The sequence below is a fragment of the Micropterus dolomieu genome, linkage group LG01 (assembly GCF_021292245.1).
Source record: "Micropterus dolomieu isolate WLL.071019.BEF.003 ecotype Adirondacks linkage group LG01, ASM2129224v1, whole genome shotgun sequence".
In the NCBI taxonomy this organism is placed as follows: Eukaryota; Metazoa; Chordata; class Actinopteri; order Centrarchiformes; family Centrarchidae; genus Micropterus; species Micropterus dolomieu.
The window spans coordinates 54504021-54526576 of record NC_060150.1 but is presented as its reverse complement, the minus strand read 5'-3'; the positions used below and the strand labels follow the sequence as shown (position 1 = coordinate 54526576).

At 39.3% G+C, this 22556-nt stretch overlaps 1 protein-coding gene across 2 annotated transcripts in view; it reads left to right on the top strand.

Annotated features, from left to right (window-relative positions):
* The first annotated feature begins 381 nt into the window (after positions 1–381).
* Positions 382–22556, top strand: part of lcor (ligand dependent nuclear receptor corepressor) — a 99092-nt gene continuing 76917 nt past the window's right edge. Inside the window, exon 1 of one of the 2 annotated variants that reach the window (XM_046048070.1) lies at positions 382–478. In XM_046048070.1, the coding sequence (XP_045904026.1) occupies positions 382–478 (97 nt within the window). Of the gene's footprint in view, positions 479–9874; positions 9941–22556 lie in introns of those variants that run through there. The other variant, XM_046048078.1, reaches the window with a different exon arrangement.

Below are 22556 nucleotides of genomic sequence, written 5' to 3'. Positions count from 1 at the left end.
TGCAATGTCTTCATGCACATTAAATCCCCTGCACACCCGCGCACTTTGACACACATAGCTTTGAGCCATTGCAAATTTGGAGAACAGGCGCCATGTGCTGTAGGCCTACCCTATACAACATTAAAACAGACAAACATCCCATTAAACGACCAATGACAGCACATTCTCGCGCAGAGATGCTGGGAGGGATGAAGGGGAGGAGAAGGTGGAGGGGCCACTTTCTGGTGGGTGGGACAAACGAGCGCTATAGAAAGGAGGATGCTGCAGCCCCGTCCCCTTCATATCTCACTCCACCCAGCCCTAGAATAAAAACCACCGGTGACGTGCGCGCAGGGAAGCACCCAGCAGTATGTGCGCGCCCACGGGAGGGGCCGATAGAAAATGGCGAGTCTGTGCAAAAGGCAGCAATGCACGGTAGAGAGGCGCGGCTTTCGGCAGGAACTTGACTCTTGGAGGCACAAACTCATTCACTGTGTAGGTAAGCTCTCTTGACATTGTGTGTGCGTGTGTGTTGGCGTGGTCCGGGCGGCCGGAGGGTGTCGATAACTATGTTTGCGTTTGTGTTTTTGGAGTGGTATGAGCAGAAAGCCGTGGCTGTAATGTCTTATGAAAAACCTATAGGCTCTCATGAAGCTGTCATTTTTTTCTTACGGCTGTTGCCTGGCGCTGCTGCCAGCCTCCCACCGGACATCCAGAAATATCCAGCTCTTAAGTTTTTGAGCTCCTGCAGGGCATGTTGCCAGGTGTTTCACCTGCAGACTTTGAGTTTGTGACCTGTTGGCTGTTAAGTTTTGTTTTATTCAGAGTGTCGGAGGTTTGGGGCCGTGGGGGCATTTTAATACATTATTCCATAGCTGTTTATTTATTGTAAGCAGGGCATGTCACGTGTGCAGATGGAGATGCGACAGCCAATCGGCTTCCCGGCTATAGGCCGGCCCGTGCCCGCGTGCGCGCCGCCGGGTTTAGTTTTTGGTGGTGGTGGTGGGGGGGGGCGGTGCGCGTTCTCAATCTCCAAACATGACGCCCCCCACCTCCTCCCCCCCCACTTCCCTGGAAATCGGCTTTTGGGAGCGCGCATTGCTGCATTGGGGGAAATGTCAGAGGAAATAATTTTGTATTTTAGGGGGAAGGTTTAGGCGGGGATCGGCAGCGAGAAATGACCCACTGGCCGCCTGTAAATCGGCCTTGGTACTTGTTGAAACGTGAATGAATGTGGTGGGGAACTCTGCGGTTGAGATTTGTCCGGCGCAGTTTGCATGAAGACATATTTATAATGTTTAAAAAATGTTTAGGACTGGACAACACCTCTCTGGCTCTGCGGGGACAATTAACTGCAGCGGCCACGGCGTGTGTCAGTCTTTGTCTTGTTGAAGAACTGATAAAAACATTAGGCTAGTTCTTAACCACTCTCTGCTTTCCCCATTAGTTCATGTCTGCTTTTTATTTTCTCATCCATACATCTTTCCCATCTAGCATTACTCCTCCTTGCCCAATCCCCCATTTCGTGTATTCATTAGCTCCGTTTAATCCTGTTACATTGACCTATCCCGATGTTATGGCAAGATTATATCCACTCTTTGCCTCTGATCTCTTAACCTCTCCGGGTTTCCTCTGCTCTCTGCTCCGGATCCTAATCTGGCTTTTATCGGCCGTGTAAAACAGCACCGCGGCAGCAGAGTCGGGGTGTTGCGGGTTGTTTTTGGAATCACTTCTGTGTCCAGATGTTGAGCGTTGACCTGCCAACAACTTACCCATACGACTGCTTTCTAATAGCTGACATGGCCTGATTCCCGAGTTGGCTAGCGGTGCCTTTTAGTAAGAAGCGCCCCTAATGAAGGGATGTAGTGTTAGATTAAGAGGTTGGATAATCTCTGAGCTCCAGTTGGTGTGATCAGCATAAAGCCATAAGGAATCACAACTAGCAGTGTCAACAAAAGGCAACAATGGCTTTCCCTTGATCATTTGATGTGTGATTTTTAATTGAGATTATTGCACAAAAATATGTTTTTGCTCAATAAAAGTGAGCTATAACCTATTTTCTGACTTCACATAGGCTATTGTTAAGGAAAGCATCACCTCCTTGGTGTCCTGCTTTTGCGTGCATATAGTCTAATTAGCGCTGTTTTAATGATTTTGTGGGTCACTGGGTTGGAGTTAAAACCAGAAGAGGATGATGTATTGCTCCCTCCCTAAAAGTGTAACCCATTTTCGAGGTTTGTAGTTAACCTATAATGAAAAAGAGCTTTAGGCAATTTTAACCTAAACACTGGAAGGATGCTATTCAGATATTTGATTGAGTCTTTAAGCCCCTGTAGGCATACTATGATTCTAAAGTCAATGGAGATACAATAAGCATGATAAATACGCTGTTTAAGCTCACTATTGTGTGCCTTGAATCCATGTAAGAATATCACAATGATACCAGAGGAGATAGAAATGCCACAAGAGTAATGAACTCACAGTTGGATATTAGAGCCTGCTTTAGTTCTATATGAGGTACTCTGTTTGTGTGTGTTTATACAGGCTGTGTGTTAGTTCGGCATATTTCTGTGTGTGACGACTTTTAGGGCTCTCAGATTAAAGTCTGACATGTTTATTTGTTTGAAGGCTAATCGGCTCTGAAACAGCCAGAACATCACAAGACACTCTTGTCTTCTGACCAGGTGAAGAATCTTGTTATGTAGTTTCCTAAAAGAAAAACAGTGATTTGAAATGTTTAATATCCAGTTTGTAAAAGTGTTGCAATTATTGTTAGTTTTTCTATTCATTTAATAAAGTTTGGGCTGTAAGGCATTGTATGGGTTTCCGGCATTTTTGTGAAATTGTACGTCATTAGAGCTGCAAGAAGTAACAATTATTCTCTCAATAAATCCAATTATCATTTGAACAACTAAATGTCATCAAGTAGTGAAAAAGGTGTTCGTGGTTTTGTTTGACCAACAGCACTAAGCCCAAAAGTGTTGAATTGACCGGATAAAACTAAGAAAAGCAGCACCAATTGAAAAGCCCTTTTTTTCCAATTGAAAAAAGGTACAAGGTTTAAAAACAGTTAATGAAACTGTTTGTGCTGAAGATTTGATATCTGAGAAGCGTCCAAAATAAGATAACAATAAAAGAACAAACACACCAAAATATGGGCTGTAATGAAATCACATTTTGGTATGAGTCATACCCTTCAATGAACAGCCTTGTTATTAAGAACATAATGATCCTTGTGTTAGAGGCATTTGGTCTAAGAAGGTCAGGTAACAAAGTGGACATCTTACACTTTATTCCAGTTCGTAGTGTGAAAGGATGCAGTTTGTCGACACAGGCCTCATCTTCTTGTTCTGTGCTATACTGATAATAAAGTAGGGGCCTATATGCCATAGAAAGGTTAACATTATTAGCTGGTAGCAATTACAGCCCAACTGCTGATTCCTTTGGCACATATTCTGGGTAAGAGAGTGCAGCTAATTTGATTGCTGAAAGGTTGTGGCAGTGCTGGAGAGAGACAGACTGTGAGGGAGAGAAAGAGATGTGTGAGTCTGAGTGGCAGATTGCTACTTTACCTCCAACACTTCTCACAGGCAGAGCTTCTCTGAACACCAAAACCGCCACTATTTGAGCTTAACGTGAGTGTAGGTACAATGTGGCTTTTTGGTGACTAAAGTTTTCGATACAGTGGTTATCTGGTGACTTATTCCAACCACTGGCAAACATTTTTGGGGTCCCTAGTAGTCAGCAGTCTGAGACTCGCATCAAACAGGTTTTGGCAGTATGATGATGTGCCATGAAAAAGTACGTCAACTCTCCTTCAGTATCTGTTGCTGTATTAAGGCACTGTGGACAATGTTGGATATCAGTGAGCCAGACTGCCCATTGGTAATATTAGAATCTTTGCATCAATGTTTAATTATTTATTGAATTTACTGTTAGTAAAAAGATGTTTCCCGTGTGTTTATTATTATCATTAGGATTTCCAAAAAGGTTACTATGACATCATATATAGGCCTGTTATTATATAAAAATACATATACCATGATAGAAGCCTTTAATAATTCTAATATCATAACATTTTGTTTTTATCAAGTCAGTTTGGGAACATTTGAGAATGGAAATTAAAAGTTTTTTAGGGTGATAACCTCATAAAATGTGACGACAGACATTCATAGATTAATTCAAAACATCAGTAGATTTCCTAACTAATTGATTTATCGACTAATTGTTTTAGCTCTACTGTAGTGCACGCTTCTTTGCTGCCTGCAAGTGTCACATGATTAGTTGTGTCGGTTCCTTGAGCTGCATGTTTTCCTTTCATTTACTGCTGATTAATGAATGAGTTGGAGACGAATCACGCTGATTTTGTAAGAGGATTTGACAACGTGGGCAGAGTCTATAAAAACAGCAAACGGCTCCTCCTATACCTCACATTTAAATTGTAATGCACAAATCATCCATGTTGTCATTAAGTGAACAGATCTTCCTGATTTTCTTTCTATCTATCCATCGATCTGTATGTCTAGTCCCTCGAGTTCACTGTACTCAAAGTCAAATCCTTGTCTTATAATCCCTTCACCACACCCCCCTCTCTAAGCGGACGGCTTTTATTTCAGTAATGGACAGATGGACGCCTCGAGAGATCTGCCTGCTACTTTCTCATTTTGCTAATTCTTTTCAAAGAAAACAAAACATGGCACATTTATCAGGAGCTGGTGGGGAGAGTGGCAGCGATCCACCCATTTGACTAGACCCAGTGCCAACACTGTAAATCTCTACATACCCTCTTCATTACACATGCATGCACACACACCCTCTGCTTGACAGTTATGTGTGTGAAAGTGTGTGTGGAGCTATCTCGGGGGCCTATCCATGCCAACCAGGAGCCCCGTGGGAGGAGGGCTGCTCTCTTTGGGGTGGGGGGGGGAGGGGTCGACTGCAATCTGTGGAAAAGCAAAATACACCGCTGGCACTGAGTTAATGTCGACAGAAGGTGTATTTGTGTGTGTGTGTGTGTGTGTGTGAGAGAGAACCTTTACTTATCCAGAAATCGTCCACTGAGTGCTGTGCTCTTTTCCAGCCTCACGTTCAAACACACTAACACACATTTATCTAAAGTGCCAGAAGGACTGAAACCATCGTTGTTCTGGTTACACACCTGCTCTTTTTATCCTCTTGCCGGTTGTTGAGAAACTAGTCAAATATATAAAAAAAATAATCCTTTTTATTCAACATGTTAAAGAAGCATCAAGAGTGTGAAAGCTTTAAATGAACACACTTTTTTGAGTCTGAGGAGAGGAGCAAGGCAGCTGACTTCCTAAAAAGGTCTTTTTTATGGTTGTGTTCATTCTTCTTTTTTTAATCTTTCATGTAAAGCTACTTCTTATTTTTGCCAGTGTTTTGCAGTTTTCCTCCCCTGGGAATGGGAAGCTTTTAATTATAATTTTTGAGTGTTGGAGCGTCTTCAAGAGAAAAGTATTAGAGTCTTGAAAACCACATTAGAGGCAGAAATGTTTGTTGTTAAAGTCACTAAGCAGGTTTGCGTTCTTTTTGAGGGTTTATATGAAAGTGGTCCAACTATCGGATTAAATGTTGTTTGTCTTAAACCTGAATTTAATGTAATCCTATTCTGCTTCTTCACAGTCAGTTGGTTTAAATTAGAGGTGAACCCGTTTAAAGCTATGGTTGGTAATTTATTTCATAAGCATTTTTTATTATATTTTTTGAAATTCTCTTTACATCTCAGCAGCAATAAATCAAACGCTCTTACACAAAAATGATAAAATCCTGTATCTGTGGCTGTCGCAGGACTGGAATAAGCTGGCCCACTTACGTGTTTACCTATACGTACTCTACCCATGCACACATTGCGCATGAAAATGTTTTTTGGGGGAGTGGCTTCAGGGGGAGTAATTATATTTTAGAGGTTGATATTTGATGTGGTTACAAGGATTTACCTGGTAATAATCCACACAGGGAATTCTTCAGATTCAGGACATGCTTGCAGGTCTTTTGTGCTTGTGTTGTTAAATTGCCAAAAACACATCTTTATGTATTGCAGGGACCAGATTTCATTTTGTGTGTGTGTTGTAAAATCTATTTAAAAGTTCTTTATTTTTTTGTTATTATCTTTGGAATGTCTGTTTTGTAACTGTTGCTAGTTATGATGTCATATTTTGAAAATCTTAAATCTTAAAAAAACACATTTTCTTTATTCTCTTATTTTTTATTCTTTCTTTCCACCAACATTTTAATGTCTTAATCTAAATCTTAAATCTTCTGAAGTGAACTGAATCTGATGTGTTTAACAAGGAAGAAACACTTCATTCTCTCTTTTCTTCCCTTTGCCCTGACCAAAGTCCTGCATTTCCTTAAACTAAACTTTGTACACAATTTATGTGAGCGTTCCTGCGTGTGTGTGTGTGTGTGTGTGTGTGTGTGTGTGTGTGTGTGTGTGTTTGAGAGAGACTTATTTTTGTTATGTGAGCTACCTGACCCCCTTGGTACAGTTCTTTTGACACTGACGCCACGTGGGCTCATGCATGGTATGGAGTTTGTGTTTGGAGTTCGCACACACTCACTCACACTCTCACACACTGGACTGGTAAGAAGTGTTGAGGCTGTAGAGCAACAGGAATGTTTACTTGGATCCACCATCAGTGAATTGCTTTTGTCTGGAAGGTCATATTTGAGCAATTTGCTTTTCATAGTATTTGATCAATGGCATGGAGGAGCCTGAGTGTGTGTGTGTGTGTGTGTGTGTGTGTGTGGGTGTGTATGTGCTGTTGTAGTTTTACTGTGTCTTTGGAAGGACCTTGAAATTGAGAACATTTTGTTCAGCCTTCTTCAAAGAGGTGCGTGCGGGTTAAGACTTGGGGTTAGTCATGTAGTGGTGACGATTAAGCTTAGGGAATGCCATATTTTAATGAGGGAAGTCTGAAATCTCTGGGTCTCTTTGAGAATTCGGTATTAATGGAGTTAAAGTAAAAGTGTGCATCATTCAGACTGTCATTAACAATTAATTAAGCAGCACTTTGGTATTCCTGAACAAGAGGAACCAGCTAATGAGATAATAATGGAGCTGAAGAGTCTGTTAAGCAGCGGTAAGCTGTCATGGTTCACAGTTAAAGGGATAGTCTGAGGGCAACTGCAACCGTCTACTCTGAATCATTTAAGAAATAATCTGCAACTTGTGTTTCTGTAGTATTGTGTAATTTTTTACTATGTTTTGACATTTTATTTACCAAATTATCAATGGAGAAGTTAATCAACAAATTAATGCATTGTGAAAAAAATTGTTGCACCCCTGTTACAGACACAACCATAGGTGTCATTTAAACTGGGGACACTGGGGACACTGGGGACATGTCCCCACCACATTTTGAAATGGCTGATTTTGTCCCCATCACTTTGTGAAGGCATTTTTTTTTTCTCTTTATATAAATTAAGACATTTCTACCTTAAAATGTCTCCAGAATGCAGGAAATTAAGTGTTTAATGTTGAAAATCATCTGGGGTAGCCACCCCCAGACCCCCCACTCATATATTTCAGCATTTCATATTTCTTCAGAAGTATCATTAAAAATCTTCTCATCTTGTTTTTGAGCACTGTCAGCTCTTATGACGCAAGTGTATCATCATGCATATGAACCCTTATGTCCTCACCACTTTTCAACACAAAGTGACGCCCCTGGACACAACAACAATAGAAACAACAAAGTATCTCGCTAATGTGTGTTATACAGCAGTATTTAGCAAAAGTTAGCTGACATTAGCAACCAAAGGCTACTGTTCAAATCAGACCAGGTCAGGCTGTAGCAGTGAAACCCCAGAGTGTATGGAATTGAATTAAACAATGGTACGTTTTATTGCTTTTATTGCAACTTCACTTTTAAGAGGAAGAATGTATTACTTCTTCAAAAGTTACATAAACTCACTTTTATTTATTTAGTAAGCATTTAAAAGACATATTACACTTCAAGAAGACACAAACCAACAGATTAAATTTATAATAAGCATAATTAAATAAAAGATACCAATAAAAACTGATAAATACAAGTTAACAATATGGAAATTCAAGCTGCAAAATAAAAATAAAAGCATACATGCTTTCAGAGTGTGTATGTGTACTGTGTAATTTGTTATGGTTATTAAGCGGTGCTTTGATATGATGTGTTTTTGAGGTTTAATCTGGGCGTGCTTGTTTAAAGACTCTGTACCCACTGGGCATGGCAGTGTGCCAAGCCACTGCTTCTGCTGCCCACAGGTGGTTCAGGTTCCCTCCCTGGGAAATACATATTCTCAAAGACAGAAGTGGAGTAGTTGGAATGAGTGTCAGTGAGGGAGAGGGTAAGAGAAGGGAGAAGGTATGGTGCCTTAATACAAAAAAACCCTGGGAGGACACATGACAGATGAGGTTTGCATAAAAAAAAACGACATGGAAACAATGGCCAATTATTTGCAATTCAAAGACTGAATGGGACTTCATTATGATTTGGCCTTGGACATGAGGCAGGAAAACTCTGCTGCTGCCTTACAGACAGGGAAACTGTGGTTTATAAATATAATGAACAACTAGAAGGGCACTATGAGAGCACAGGCCTCCGCCAAGACCAGTAGTCCGGTCTCCAACATATGCAGATCTGCAAGTGCAACCACTATATACATGTTGATATATTTCCAAAGTTATTAGAATTACAGTAAGTCAAAATATGCCTGTGATTAGCTGAAGCCTCATCATCTAAGCTGTGCATTTATTATGTACTTCACACAGGTCGGAAAATCTGTATTTCTTACATACATGCTGCATTTGTTTCTACAGTTATGTTTGAGCTGGCTGTTTAGTGGCGGCACACCATTGGGTTCGCATGTGCACAATGAATTTAACCCATTTTGCCATAAGAAAAGCTGTCTTTAAGTTAATTAACCTTTTATACTGGAAAACATTCAGCATAGCACAGCAGAGTGTTGTTTGAATTTTTTAATATAATTGTCAATATGATAAATAAGCTTAGGTATAATACCACTTTTAGATGTTGTCTAAACACAACACCTTTGCCTGCTAGAAACTGCTTGATTTAAAGGAGGAACTATTTGATCAAAGAATGAGTAAACAAGATTATAAATCTGACCACAAATTCAGTGCCAGCTTTCATTATGTGGCAGTTTTCAATACTCTGTGACACATATCAGTACAACAAATGTAGTAACAGACACTTGTGATAGAGGTGTGCAAGATTTTTCTTTACAAAAATATAGCAAATAAACTGTTAAAAATGTGTCCGGTCTACCCAATAATGAGAAATCCTGCAAAAAAACCTTCTAATCTCTCACATGCTCTGTGGTTCATGGAAAGGATTCACCATTTCGACATGTTCTGGCTCCAATACTCAAACTCAGACTTCCCTCATGCAGCGTACCTTCATGCTTCTACATCTCTTAATCAAACAACTTTACCAAAGCATGGTTCCATCTTTTTTTCTGACCTGCTAAACAATGAAGTTCCTCTGTAGTGTTTTTTTCTTTGAGTAACATTAGCTAACCTCAGAAGTTATTGTTGGTTTACTGTCCCTTTTAGATTTAGAAGAAGAAAAGCTGAGATTTGGGTTCAGGGCAGAAAATACAGACTCAAAAGAGTAACAGTGACACAGAAATATGCAGCAACTCCTCCTGTGGAGGTGTGCCTGAACACAGCACTGAAACACTTCCTGTTCATTTGCTCCAACACTAGAGAAAGACAATCTGCTAAATGTCTCGAAGAGGATGGCATTATCTGAATCTGTATCCACACCTTTTCTGCTTCAGTTAGCTTTTATCTTTGCAAACCTTTTTTTCTGAACTGTTTTGGTCTTCCTCTGCGTGACAAACTGTTGAGAAGAAAACAGGGAGTGAAGTCTAGAAAGAAAAGAGACTGACGAGAGACTGGTGAGAAAGCACCAACCTTCCCATTCAGTGCCAGAAGGTGTGTTTCCCTCCTCCTTTTTTAATGCACATTTTTCATTTGCACTGCATCTGGATAAAAACCTGGCTATACTGTCTTACTTTCAGCTTCATTTCATTTTCTGTTCATTTAATTTTTGACTTCTTTTATAGTTCACGATCTTTACTCTTTTCTCTTCCTCTTTTCAAATGAACATAACCTTGACATTGTGAGCGAGCCACAATGCAAACCCTCGTCTCCACCGTGTCAGAATGAGCCCGGTTTCAGAGCTATCACTATCGCTGCCACGTTCAACTTCACAACAACCAGAGAAGCCGTCTCGGCGATGTCAGCGTCGTTAAAAACACACAGCAGCCATTGTATGAAGAGCAGAACAGAGGATCTTCTCCTGTGATGGTTTCTGAAGCTACAGGCAGGATGTGTTGGGCTCTGACTCACAGCAGCCGTGGAAGACTGATCTCCTTGTCATTCTTCCGCACAAAACAGCAGTCAGCTCCTCGTACAGGCCACCTTCTGTTTGGTCCAATACGTTTGGTGTACTTACGGAAATGGATGGAGCTTTCTCCAAGTTCGAGTAAGACAAATTCTGGTTAAACCCTGATAGCAGCACAGCTTAACAATAGCAAGTTGTTGGAAATGTGGTCTGTTAAATTGTCAGCTGCTTGCCCAATTGCCATTAAAAATTTGATAGCTCACTGGTAAGGACCTAAGGAAAGCTAAAGCAATGGTATTGTGTAATAGTACTTGTGTTTTGTGAGGTGCAATGAGCCTTTTAGCCTCTACAAGCAGCTAGCGGGGGCTTTAGATTTTTAGAATATTCAGTGAGCGCAAGCATGAAGCAGAAATCAACTATTTTGAATTAAAAAGGGTCACGTCAAAGGAGGATTTGAATTTAAAGCTGACAGTTTGGTGATCGGGGTCAGACATTTATGGCAGCTTGCGGGCAAAAGCCTTTTTTAAAATTCATAAAACGTACAAAGTAATTAAAAATAAATGGACACAAAATGCTGCTGACACTTTTGGAAAGGCCCTTTTTTCACCTTGCTCATATTTTATTAACAGTGTTGACATACTTGAATGCAGCTGTTGTCCCCTATGGGCCACTGTAGGTGATTCATGGCAGCCAGTTTTTTCCTGTGTGATTTGGGTAAAAAATGAAACAACCGAGAAAACCAAGATGTACACAGCCTGAAGGAGGAGAAATTGACACCTTGCAGCTAGCAGTGGATGAACAAACCAACCCTATGCAAAATAATGTAGATTAGAAACAACCAGCATCGTAAAAGCCTCAAAAATGGAGGGGAATGTTTTATTTACGTACAAGAGGAGGAAGTGGAGGGCCTTGCTGTAGTTTGCAGCAGTGAGACAGAAGTTAAATCTTTGTGGCCCAGTCGGAGGAGCTTGTTTGCAAAGAAACAATCTAAGTTCCATATTTAAAGCTTAAGACCGGAGTTATCTGTATTTTCATTTATTGTCAATTTCCAATTGTAAAATGCCATTAAAGGACCAAAACCAACAATGTGTAGTAAGTGACATCCTGCGGGCTTCATTAAAGCCACTGATGAGCAGTAATGTAGATTTTCTCTCACAGACTTGAGCGATTTCTTCAGCACCGCCTACAGCCTTACCTCCCACCTTACAGGCCATTTCTGTTTCTTTGTCTGCAAACCTGCAGTCTGTCTCATCCATCCAGTTTTTTTTCCCCGCAGACTGCCTGCTGCTCTCATAGCTGCTTACTGTACAAGTGTCGGTGTGCACATACGTTTCTTGTTCTGCTTTATCAGAGTTTGAGATGCACTTTTTGTTTTCCGTTTATTGCTTTGCTCGTACATGAATAGTTCATTGTCTTCAAGGTGAAGTCATGGAGAACATGGCTGAAGAGAACTTTGAATTTCCACCAGCATTGTCTTTTGTCTTCTCAAGAGTCTTTACCTTGAAGCATTGGAGAGACCATAGCACACATAATGGCCCCTTGCCTCATATTCTGTGGTTGGTTTGTGCATAGAATGAGAATTGTAACTTTTGTTCAAAGCCGCTTTTTCCTTGCACGCTGTACCAATGTTTCTCTGTTGTGAGTGTTCTGTGTTTTTAAGATGCTCCATGCAGCATTATAACACCGCTGAATCAGTCAGTGCAGTGACAATTGAGACAATCAGTCAGCCAGAAGTTTGTTTTAAATGTCTGTTTAAAAATGGCATTTTTCTGGCATTCTTTTTTGTTTTAACTCGACCACAAGCCCTGATTGAACGGTTCATCATTGAACAATAGACCTCGCAACGCTTGTAGAGAATTCTTATGTAGTGCAGTGGGACAGTAAAATTATTAAATGCACCTTAACCCTCACAAGCCTCTGCATCTGGCTTTTACCAAGCAGCGTACTGGAGACACACACACACACACACACACACGCACACGCACACGCACACGCACACGCACACACACACACACACACACACACTAAGTTACTGTACATGCAGACTTTGAGTCGGGCAGGATGAGTGGAGGTGACAGGGCCAGCTGTGCTGTGTGAGGGCCGGGCTGGCAGAGCTGGGGGGCTCTCAGCTCTCCTCTGTGTGTGACCGTGTCACCCTCAGTTAGGTGTCAAGCCCACCAGCCTGCTACACACACACGCTAATAAAACTGAAGGTCAAGCAACAAACAGCGTCACCATCAGGAAAAATGTCACTTGCATTTTTATCTCCTCCTCTCCCTGCTGCAGCCTTTCCATCTGCCCTCTCTCTTTTTCTTTATTTTTCTTAAATGTTTCGCCTCTACCTCCTCTCCTTCACCTTCTCCTTTAACATCACATGTTCACCTCCTTTTTTTGGTCAACTTCTTCTCAGATTCTTCTTAGATATTTTATCATCTGTCTGACTCTTCTCCTACCTTCATGTCTTCCCTTTTCTTCAGTCCTCTCATCATGTACTCTCATTCTTCTTCTAGACCTTCCACCTTTTCTCTTCACCTCCTCACAAGTGTTTTCCTCCATGTCTACACTGATTTTCATTCTGCCTTCAGTATTTTGTGATTTTTATCAAGATTATGACATGAAGATGAAGATATCACATGATGATTATGAAGTGTCACTACAGGCCCTAATTTTTCATAGGCAGGAATAAAGCCATTGTGAGTCCACTGCTTGCTGAAGGATCTCTTGAATTTTTTTTTCATTTAATTTCTGCTAAGAGGCTCTTACATTCAGCAACTTTTTATTCTGGTATATTTTCTAACACCCACCCTCAAATAAGTGTGTGCTGTAGACACAGACACACACACATGCCTAATGTGTTGCAGTGGTAGCTGTAGAAATTTTCGTCTCAGACTTAATTGAGGCGTAGGCAGGTTGGGTTTTTTCTATCCATATTTTCTCTTTGTTGTTATTTTTTCAAATGTGTCAGTGTTGATTGTACATACTTGTTCTTACTAATATTATTATTTCTTACATGATCTGATCTGTGGCCAGATCATGTAAATGTCCAGATTTCCTCCTAATGGTTTGAGCATCTCTATGCACAAACCATAAACACACACACACAAAAACACTGTACAGACATATGATTTCATAATTTAGTTCAGTAAAGCTGCACAATAGAGAAATAAATCAAAGTGCAACATCTGTTTGTTCAAAAAGGTAACTGGGAGATAAATTGTGGTCAAATGCGGAGCAAGGGTTTTCAAAGCAATTGCTTTTTAGCAATGCTTAAAAAAGGGTTCATTAGATGTGTATAGTTTGGAGCGTGTGAAAGATATAATGTGACTCATATTTGTAGTATTTTGCATGCTGTACTCAAAATGCTGCATGAAACACATTTCTTTCTGTTAAATCAGCATTACAAGCAATTTGGAGAGTTCAGCTGCCAGTGTTGCTGTTTTGACAATGAAACAATGAAAGCACTGTGCTGCACACTGAGGAGCTGAAACCCATAGTAATGAATGTAAGGGTCAAAACCAGAAGGACAAATTCCTTTCAAATATGATAATATCATCTAAGAGAAATGGTAAAGTGTGTGTGTGTGTGTGTGTTTGGTGGGGCGCAGTACAAAAGTTAGAAACTATGCAGGTCGTTGTGGAAAGAAACATTCAGTCACTGTGCTTACTTATTGTCTTCACACTTGTTAAAGCACTTTGTAACTTGTTTTTGAAAAGTGCTCTACAAATAAAGATTATTATTACTTAAGAACTTAAGAGTTTGGGCATTGAAGAAATTGTTGGGTAAATTGAGCGATTTGAATATATAAAGACTGCATTAAATACAAAAAATTAAATACAAATCACAGTTTCTAAGGGGAAATCATAAAATTGCTTGTCATCATCCCATTTGAGAAGCTGAAACCAGTGACTGGTTGACTTTTTTTCTTTAAATATTTCTTAAATGATGATGAATTGATTATCAATTCTTCCAGTTAATTAACTTCTAATAAACTAATTAATGAGCTGTGTCAACACTAGAGGCTCTTCTTTTTATATAGACAAGAAAAAAAGTGCACACCCCAAAATTGTCATCCATATGGGACTGTCACAAGAGCATTAGTGAGTTTGGAAGATGTTGAGGTCCGATCTCTGTGTTCCTCCACACCAAACAGGAAACAGCATTTCTTCGTGAAGCTGGCTTTGTGCACAGAGGCACAAGGGACAAACACAAATTGTTGCCACAAAGTTGGAAGCCAAGTATAATTTTATGCTGTATCTCCTTTGATTGAAACTAAGGATGATATAAACAAGTTTATCCACTCACCTTTTGGCCATATACTATGCTTCCTCAACCAGTGGCTCATCCTAGTTTGCTACTCTATTTTGTTTGTTCAATATTGCAACTATGATATTAATGGTAATCCATGTGGAACAAATGGTTTCAAAGTAGGCTAATTGAATTTTGACGCGTAAAGTTTGAGGGTTTGGAACATGTGAATGAAATTAGTTCATTAACTAATGTGTGACTAACTTATATTTATTATGCTTCCTGACTTAAAAAGCTGCATTAAACACATTCGCTCTGGTCAATTATCATTGCAGCCTTTTGCAATTTGGGCATTTTATCTGCCACTATTCCGTTTTGCCACAACAATGAAAGTACTGTGTTGCACATTGAAGAGCCAAAGCTCGTATAAATCAGTGTAAAAGATCAGAACCACAAGGACAAACTCATGTGAGTCATATAAAAAAACTACTTGTAAAAGAGAGAAATTGTATTATTAGAGGGGTCATAAGCAGCCAATTACATTTGTCACCATGTCTTGAATGTTTCAGTTTTAGTAGAGGTAGATGTGATAGCATCACAGCCACCACATCTCAAACAGAGTTTTAGTGAACAGATGAATCACTGTTTTTTATTATTTGCAGAACTGTAATGTTATGCCCACTCCCGTAGCCAGAGGAAACTTCTTGCACTGGCCTATTTAGCTAACCCACAAATCTTTATAAAATACATGTTAAGCAGTGATTTTCTGTGTTGCACTACTGCAATTTTAGATACTAGCCAAGTCAACTGTATGTGTGTGTCCTGCTGTTGTCATAATAAGATATCTGTAAACATTTTAATAAGTCACCAAAATATGATTAAACAAAATATAATTGTTTAGTGATTTTTAGAACACAATAAAAATCCACTGGAGAATATATGACACTAATTATTAAAGAAAAGCTTCAGGCGAGAAACGAGTGATGGTGTCAAAACCAAACACTTTTTTTCTGTTTGTGCCTTTTTCTCATATGAGTGGAGTGTTACTTTATCTGTGTCACATTGTTTTGCAGTGTGTTAGTTTTGGATGTGGTTAATGAGTCGCGAACATTTTGTGAACTAAGGTGTGTCACAGCCTATCAGTGGCTCTTTGGACCGTCCACCTTTGGACTGAGAAGACAAATTGGGCAGGAGGCTGTTTAGGGAACAGTTCAAGGATAGATAGAGCTATAAACACACCCAGAGGAACGACTTTGTGTGTGTGTGTGTGTGTGTGTGTGTGCGTGTGTGTGTGTGTGTGTGTGTGTGTGTGTGTGTATTGCTGAGCTGTAGGTGGAGCTAAGAAAGAGAACATTCCTCTATAATACCATTTAATATTAATGCGATGGAGCTCCTCTGCTGCTATGTCAATATTGAACTCTAAGCTGCCCTCCCTCTCTTCTCTCTACCTCTCTTTCTCTCTCTCTCGCACATGCACGCACACACGCACACACACACACACACACACACACACACACACACACACACACACACACACACACACACACACACACAGCTTTAACAACCAATCATAAATATTTCTCTTTTAGCAAAAGGTGTGTGTTTGTGTGCGTGTGCGTGTGCGTGTGTGTGTGTGTGTGTGTGTGTGTATGGTAGTTTATTGATGACAAAAGAGGACATAACTAATTTGAGCGCCACTAAGTCTGCAAGTCAACCTATGAGAGCGTACAGGGACGTATTTGTAAGAGCAGACTCAGATCAGATCTGTGTATATTCCCAAACATGCGCATGCTCATTTCTGGAGTCTGCAGTCAGTCAATTTTCTCCAGCTGTGCAGTTTTGTGCACTTGAGATTGCATTGCTAAACTTTTTTTGATGAGCAAGCTGCAATAGGACACACCCACATTAGGACGTCAGGGTCATGTCTTTTTCAAAGTTAAAGTCTGCACAGGGAAAAGATTCAGCTTTGAACATATTGTGCCCTTTGTAAAGATAGATTGGCAACCATTTAGGACAACAGATAATTCACATATTTTACGTCTATTTGCCTTATCGTGTAGTTTACAAATTCACTTATTGCGGCCATGTGGATCTGCACTGAAGTTCAGCCAAATTCTGGCAACCCAACTGATCCTGTTTCCTAGATTATTCTTATTGGTATATCGGATTTGTGCCACACCTATTGTGAAAATGCTCTCATTCAGAATGTTGCCACAGCCCATAGTCATTTTATCATTATTCATTTTTTTTTCTTTTGAAACAATAGTATTTTTTTAAACACACATGGAACTGGATTACATCTTAGTTAGAACCCAACTACTTCATCTCCATCTCATTAGATTTATGAAGGCAGCATTTAGCTCAGAAGTCACAATGAGCCTCATTCATAAATGGTTTTCTTAAAATGGTTCTAACAATTTTCTCAAATTATTCATAAAAACAGAAATAAAAGAAGAAATAAGAAAATCCTACATCTGGTTCAGAACATTACAACTGACATAGAAAGCAACCACTATGAGAAATAGCTAGTAACTTCTTTGAGATTAATTTTACTCTCAAATATAATTATTCTGCTCTTACAAATCCATCCCTGTGAGTGGCGCTTAAATTAGTTTTGGGCTCTCTCAAATCTTTTGTCGTCAATATACTTCTATATATGTGTGTGTGTGTGTGTGTTCAGTGTGGGCCAATAGTGTCATATAGATTTACATATAATTACTATTTCATTTTAAGACTTCCCCTGCTTTGAGTGTGCTCACTGAATGTTGGTGCTGCGCAGGAGTGTGTGTGTGAATGTGAACTTAAAAGCAGCCATATGGTCATTTATGTGCATGTCTGTGCACACGCACGTATGTGTGTCTGTCATTATATATGTGTCACATAGTTGCCCACCTATTTAACTCACTGCAGCACTTCACCTAAATGGCTTCAGATCAGAGGCTTTCAACAACAAGATGTGTGTGTGTGTGTGTGCGTGTGTGTTTTGGCAATGTAGGTGCATGAGGAACTTTCATCCCTCTGCTTTCTTTTCGTTTTCGAGGAAATAATTTTTCTGTTCATTGAAGGTCTGATTGTTTTATTTTTATCCCAGCTTGTAAACATCTACTGGACACATTTTGTTACTTTTTGTAACCAAATTAAAGACGGTCCTCATTTTAAAAAGCCTCAAAGGCCCTATAATCTCCTGCTCCCAATCGTGTTACTGCATTGCAATTACACTCCAAATCAGTGGTGGAGTACAGTATAAGAAACTTATACTCTAATACATTTATTGCCTTGTGCAGACTACACGACTTTCAGCGTCGGCCGATGGCCTTGCCGTTCACACTACACAACTTGCCGTCTTCTGATGGGAGTCTTGAAGTCGTTCACACTACGGAACTGATCGGTGACAGGGTGTCACACACTACACGAGCTGACAGCGGCTGTGTCACCCGACGCTGCTCTCCAAACCACTTTTGTCAAGAAAACACACGTGAAATGTGAAACGGGAAATGACGCGAACCTACACATGAAACAGCTGTTGTTTGTTATTATAAAGATAGCAATTATAAAGACAAAGAATCTGGGTGAAAGAATGGATCAGCACACGCAGGTAGCAGGGGATCGTCTGGCAGACGTCTGCGATGTGTCAGAAATGTGTCGGGGAGCCGTTTTGATGCGTCGTTGAGTAGTTCATACGTAACGACTGGCGACCGCCGATCGACCGCTGACTTACTACCAATCACAGCCTGACTGTCGCTGTCGCTTCTACTACATTAATTGGGCAGCTGTAGTTAGTGGTCACTTTTCAGATTGAGATTTTACTGTAAAACGTAGTAGAAGTGTATAAATAGTTTATAAAATATAATGCAATAAAGATTATATCAGTGGTTTCATTAAAAGTCCAAAAAGGTGAAATTATCCAATGTTTTACAAAAAGCAATAAATAAATAAATAAAATGGACACAGATTTGTGTATCAGAACCTTATTTTTTCTTATTTTCTCTCCCAATATTTGGCCCTTTGTAGGGGTTCCAGGACTAAACTAGCTTACTGTATATAACATACTTTATATAAGTTGAATGCAAGTTTACTTTTGAAAATTTAAGTACATTTTACAGTTTTACAGTGTTGCTGTGGTATTTTTACTTAAGTAAAGAATCTAATACTCCTTCAAAAACTAAATACCTAATTTAGCATGGAACAAAAAATTTAGTTTTTTAAGAAATCAGGATGAAGAAGGTCCAGAGAGGCCAAAATGTTAGTGTGATCATTAAATTGTGATGCTGAGCAAGACATCAGCATGAAAACAATGAGATCTATGGTTTATAGAAAGACCGCTCACAGAACATATCAGCCAGTTCGACATCCTTGTGTGTGCTTTTAAGGGAAATTCTGTTATTAAATCTATACGTCCCTGCTTTGTGTTCCCTGCCGTCTATGAATCGTTTTCTTTGTCCGTTAAACTGTAAGCAGCATAACTTCATGTGAAAATCATATGATAACAAGAAGCTCACACACACATTTAGACTGAAAACCCACAAAACACACACGCACACACACACACACAGACACACACGCGCACACGCGCACACACAAAAATCCAAAAATATGTCTTTGTTCCATCAGCTCTGGGCCTCCTGACCTCGTTAACTCACCCAGATTTCAATCAATCCTCACATCTGGCTGATGCTGGTCAGGGTAAAAGATGTTTTAATGATCCCTGCATTTGTGTGTGCGATGTGAGTTTGTGTGTGTGTGTGTACAGGCAAATGTATTTACAATAGTTAATGGCTGCTATCTGTATAAAACTCCACAATGCAGTACCTTTTTCTTGCGAAAGGTTTAAGTGAACGTCGGTATTTTTGGAAACTGAATACCTCTTTGTCGTAGAAATTTAACCCCTTAAACCTGCATTGCGGAACTTTTGTCTCCCCGTTCTGAGAGTGATTACACAAACGCTGTCAACATACTCATGACCTATGCCTACAAGTTGAGCTCACCCTAGGCTTATGTTCAGAAATTATTACAAAATATAGACATTTCTGCAGTTCCAAGACCATTACCATTATTTAGATAGAGTAAATGTAATGGCTATGTAGCTTACTTTTTTTTGTAAATCTGGAGCATCAGAAACCTTCCTTTGACGCTTCTTAGGTTTTTCCACCATAGTCTCTGCCATACTCCTAGTTGCTGTAGCCTACTCTGTTGCTCAGTTAATCCAGAGCCATGTAAAGAAAGAGCTGTGACATCTCTGTTCAGTTTAAATTCAAGTGGCCTTATTGGCATGACTGCATACAATACCAAAGCTGTTTGGTGTAAAATGCATCACTACCTGCGTGCCGACGCTGCTATGTTGCCATAGACACCGAATTTTAAAACTCCGGTATACTGCGGATGCAGATAGATTTACCTGGCAGCGGTAGGCTTTAGTTAGCATGTGTGAACTGCTGTAATGTAACAGATGCTCATTTTTATGTAAAATTTCTGTACTCCAGCTTTAATATACAGTTTTCCCATTTTTTTCCCCTTAAGTAGCTTAAGGTTGTCTTGACAGTATCAGCTTACCTCAGCTCTTCTTTGAAGCTATGTGATGTTTATACAACATGATCTATTCAAAACCAAGACTCCATCAAAGCATTCCATCAAATGAACATATTTATATATGTGCATCATTTTATACACATTTACCCCACTTGATATACATGGTATCTTTGGAAACATTAGGATCTCCGCCACACTAATGACTGACCGAACAACCAGAGGGTTCGTGTTTGAGTGTAACTTCTGTGATTTAAAAGATCCATTTTATTTTACAAATTAACCCACACATCTTGTCACTTATTGTCTTTCTACTCATGCAGATCATTTAGATTTTAATTGCCCAGTAATTGTTTTTTCTTTTTTTTTTTAGAAATGTAACATTCCTGCCACTTGCTTCTTCTTAGTAATATTTTCTTGTCACTCTGGCTCTGCTCTTCCCTCCCGCTGTTGGCTGCTTATAGTGTCAGTGATAAAAGTGATAAAAAAGGTTTCGTTAAAAGATAAAAGAAATTCAAGCCATTGGAGTACTTTTTCTTTAATCCACAAAGATGTTGTGGTTTCACCTCTTGGCACTGACGTGTTGCAGCTTTTTTGCAGAATCAATCTGGTGTGAAGTGTTCAGCCTCTGACCCGAGAGCTATACAAACAAGGAGCTTGTTGCCGTATTTTCCATGCGGGTACAGCAGCACTGTTGTATTTTCTCCTTATATTTATATGTACACGCAAGTGTGTGTTTGGCTTTTATGAAGTTCAAGAATAATATATTAGTGAACCAGTACTTTTAACGGCCACATGATGTCGAACAAAACACCAACCAGTGACATCTGGGGTGAAATAAAGATTTATATTTAGTTCCTACTTAGCTTTTTATTTATTTATATGAGAAATATATTTTTGTAATTATTACCATGTAAATAAATGAAGGAAAACAATATAGTGAATAAAGTGAAGCGATTTTGAACATTTAGATGTCAGTTCACTTTTTTATTGTTGATTAAATGTTAAACATAGTTAAATATAAAGTATTTCCAACTCTTAGTCTCTACAAAACATTGGCAGTAAGTAGCTTACATGATGCCTTTCATAAGAGTGCACAAAGGTCCTTTTAACGTTTGATCTGTCAGCAAAATGAAATAAATGATAAGAGTTTGGCGATAACAAGATTCTTATCTCCCACACTTAAATAATGTACATTGTTTTTTATTTAAATGGACTAATACGTGGACTCCTGTTTTTATTTTAAAATGCACACTATTTTTTGACTTATTGACCAGAAAAAGCAGCAGCTACCATGAACACAGCTAATATGGGTCCATATTAAGTTATAATGAATACATAAATACAGTAAATAAGATGTAAGGTTGTTTTGTTCAGTGAATGCTGTCTGAGGTCTGTAATTTCTGAATAATAAACTACTGTTTCTCATGTAACCATATAAAACTGCAGTCAAGGAGTCTGATCTGTTTAGTTGATTTAAAATGAAATTATCCAGTGAAACCTCATTGTTGCAAAAAAACATTACTGCAGACAAACACTCGCTCACACACTAATTGAGAATTGTTCCAGTCTTACCTTCTTTTGTTTGGGAAACACAGAACTTTTCAGTCTTTATTGGACACCGAATCTTCACAATTATTACAAAAATGGTACCTATCTGCTCTCTTGCAAAAACATTTTTTTTCTTCAAATTGAACATTAGATGCAACCTGCTGGTCAATGAAACCATTTTTTATATTAAAACTGACAATCTTTTAGGCTTCATTTTCAAGAACATCTTCTGATACGGTACCTGAGTTTCCATAATGATGCCCAAAAAATTTGACTTGTATCTAAAAAAACATACAGTTTTAATTTTTTTAGGTTGGGAGGTGATTGGTTAGTCACATTGATGCAATATAAAAGAAAAATAGGACATTACTTTTTTTAGCTGCATGCATTTTTCCAATGCATTTAAAGTGGCAGTAGATGATCTAGGAGTGGCTCTATGGTCTTTTGTGTATTTTATGAAAGTTGTATTGCCCTGTTTGTTGTCTATTTTGTTTTATTTTGCTTTCTTGGCTGTTTATCTCTTAAAAAAGAGAAACTTGATCAAATGAGAGTTTTACCTGTTTAAAAAAAAGAGAAAAGCTTCTTCTTCTTGTCCATTACCAGTATTTTAACGGGAGAAACGGGAGTCAGTGAGAGTTTCCAATTAGCTACAAATGTCTTCGCATGTGGGCATCTGTGTGTTTTAGATGTGTCGCCTTCACATTACACCGACTTAGCCGAACGTGGACGACTGCTTGCATTGATCTTCTTTTGTGGATGTTTGGCAGGTGTTATGGATTTAACACCATAATGGCTTCTCTGGGTTTTGCTTTTATTCCTGTTTGAGGCATGTGGCTCGTTTAGTGCATGTATGCTGCACCACACACACGCGCGCACACGCACGCA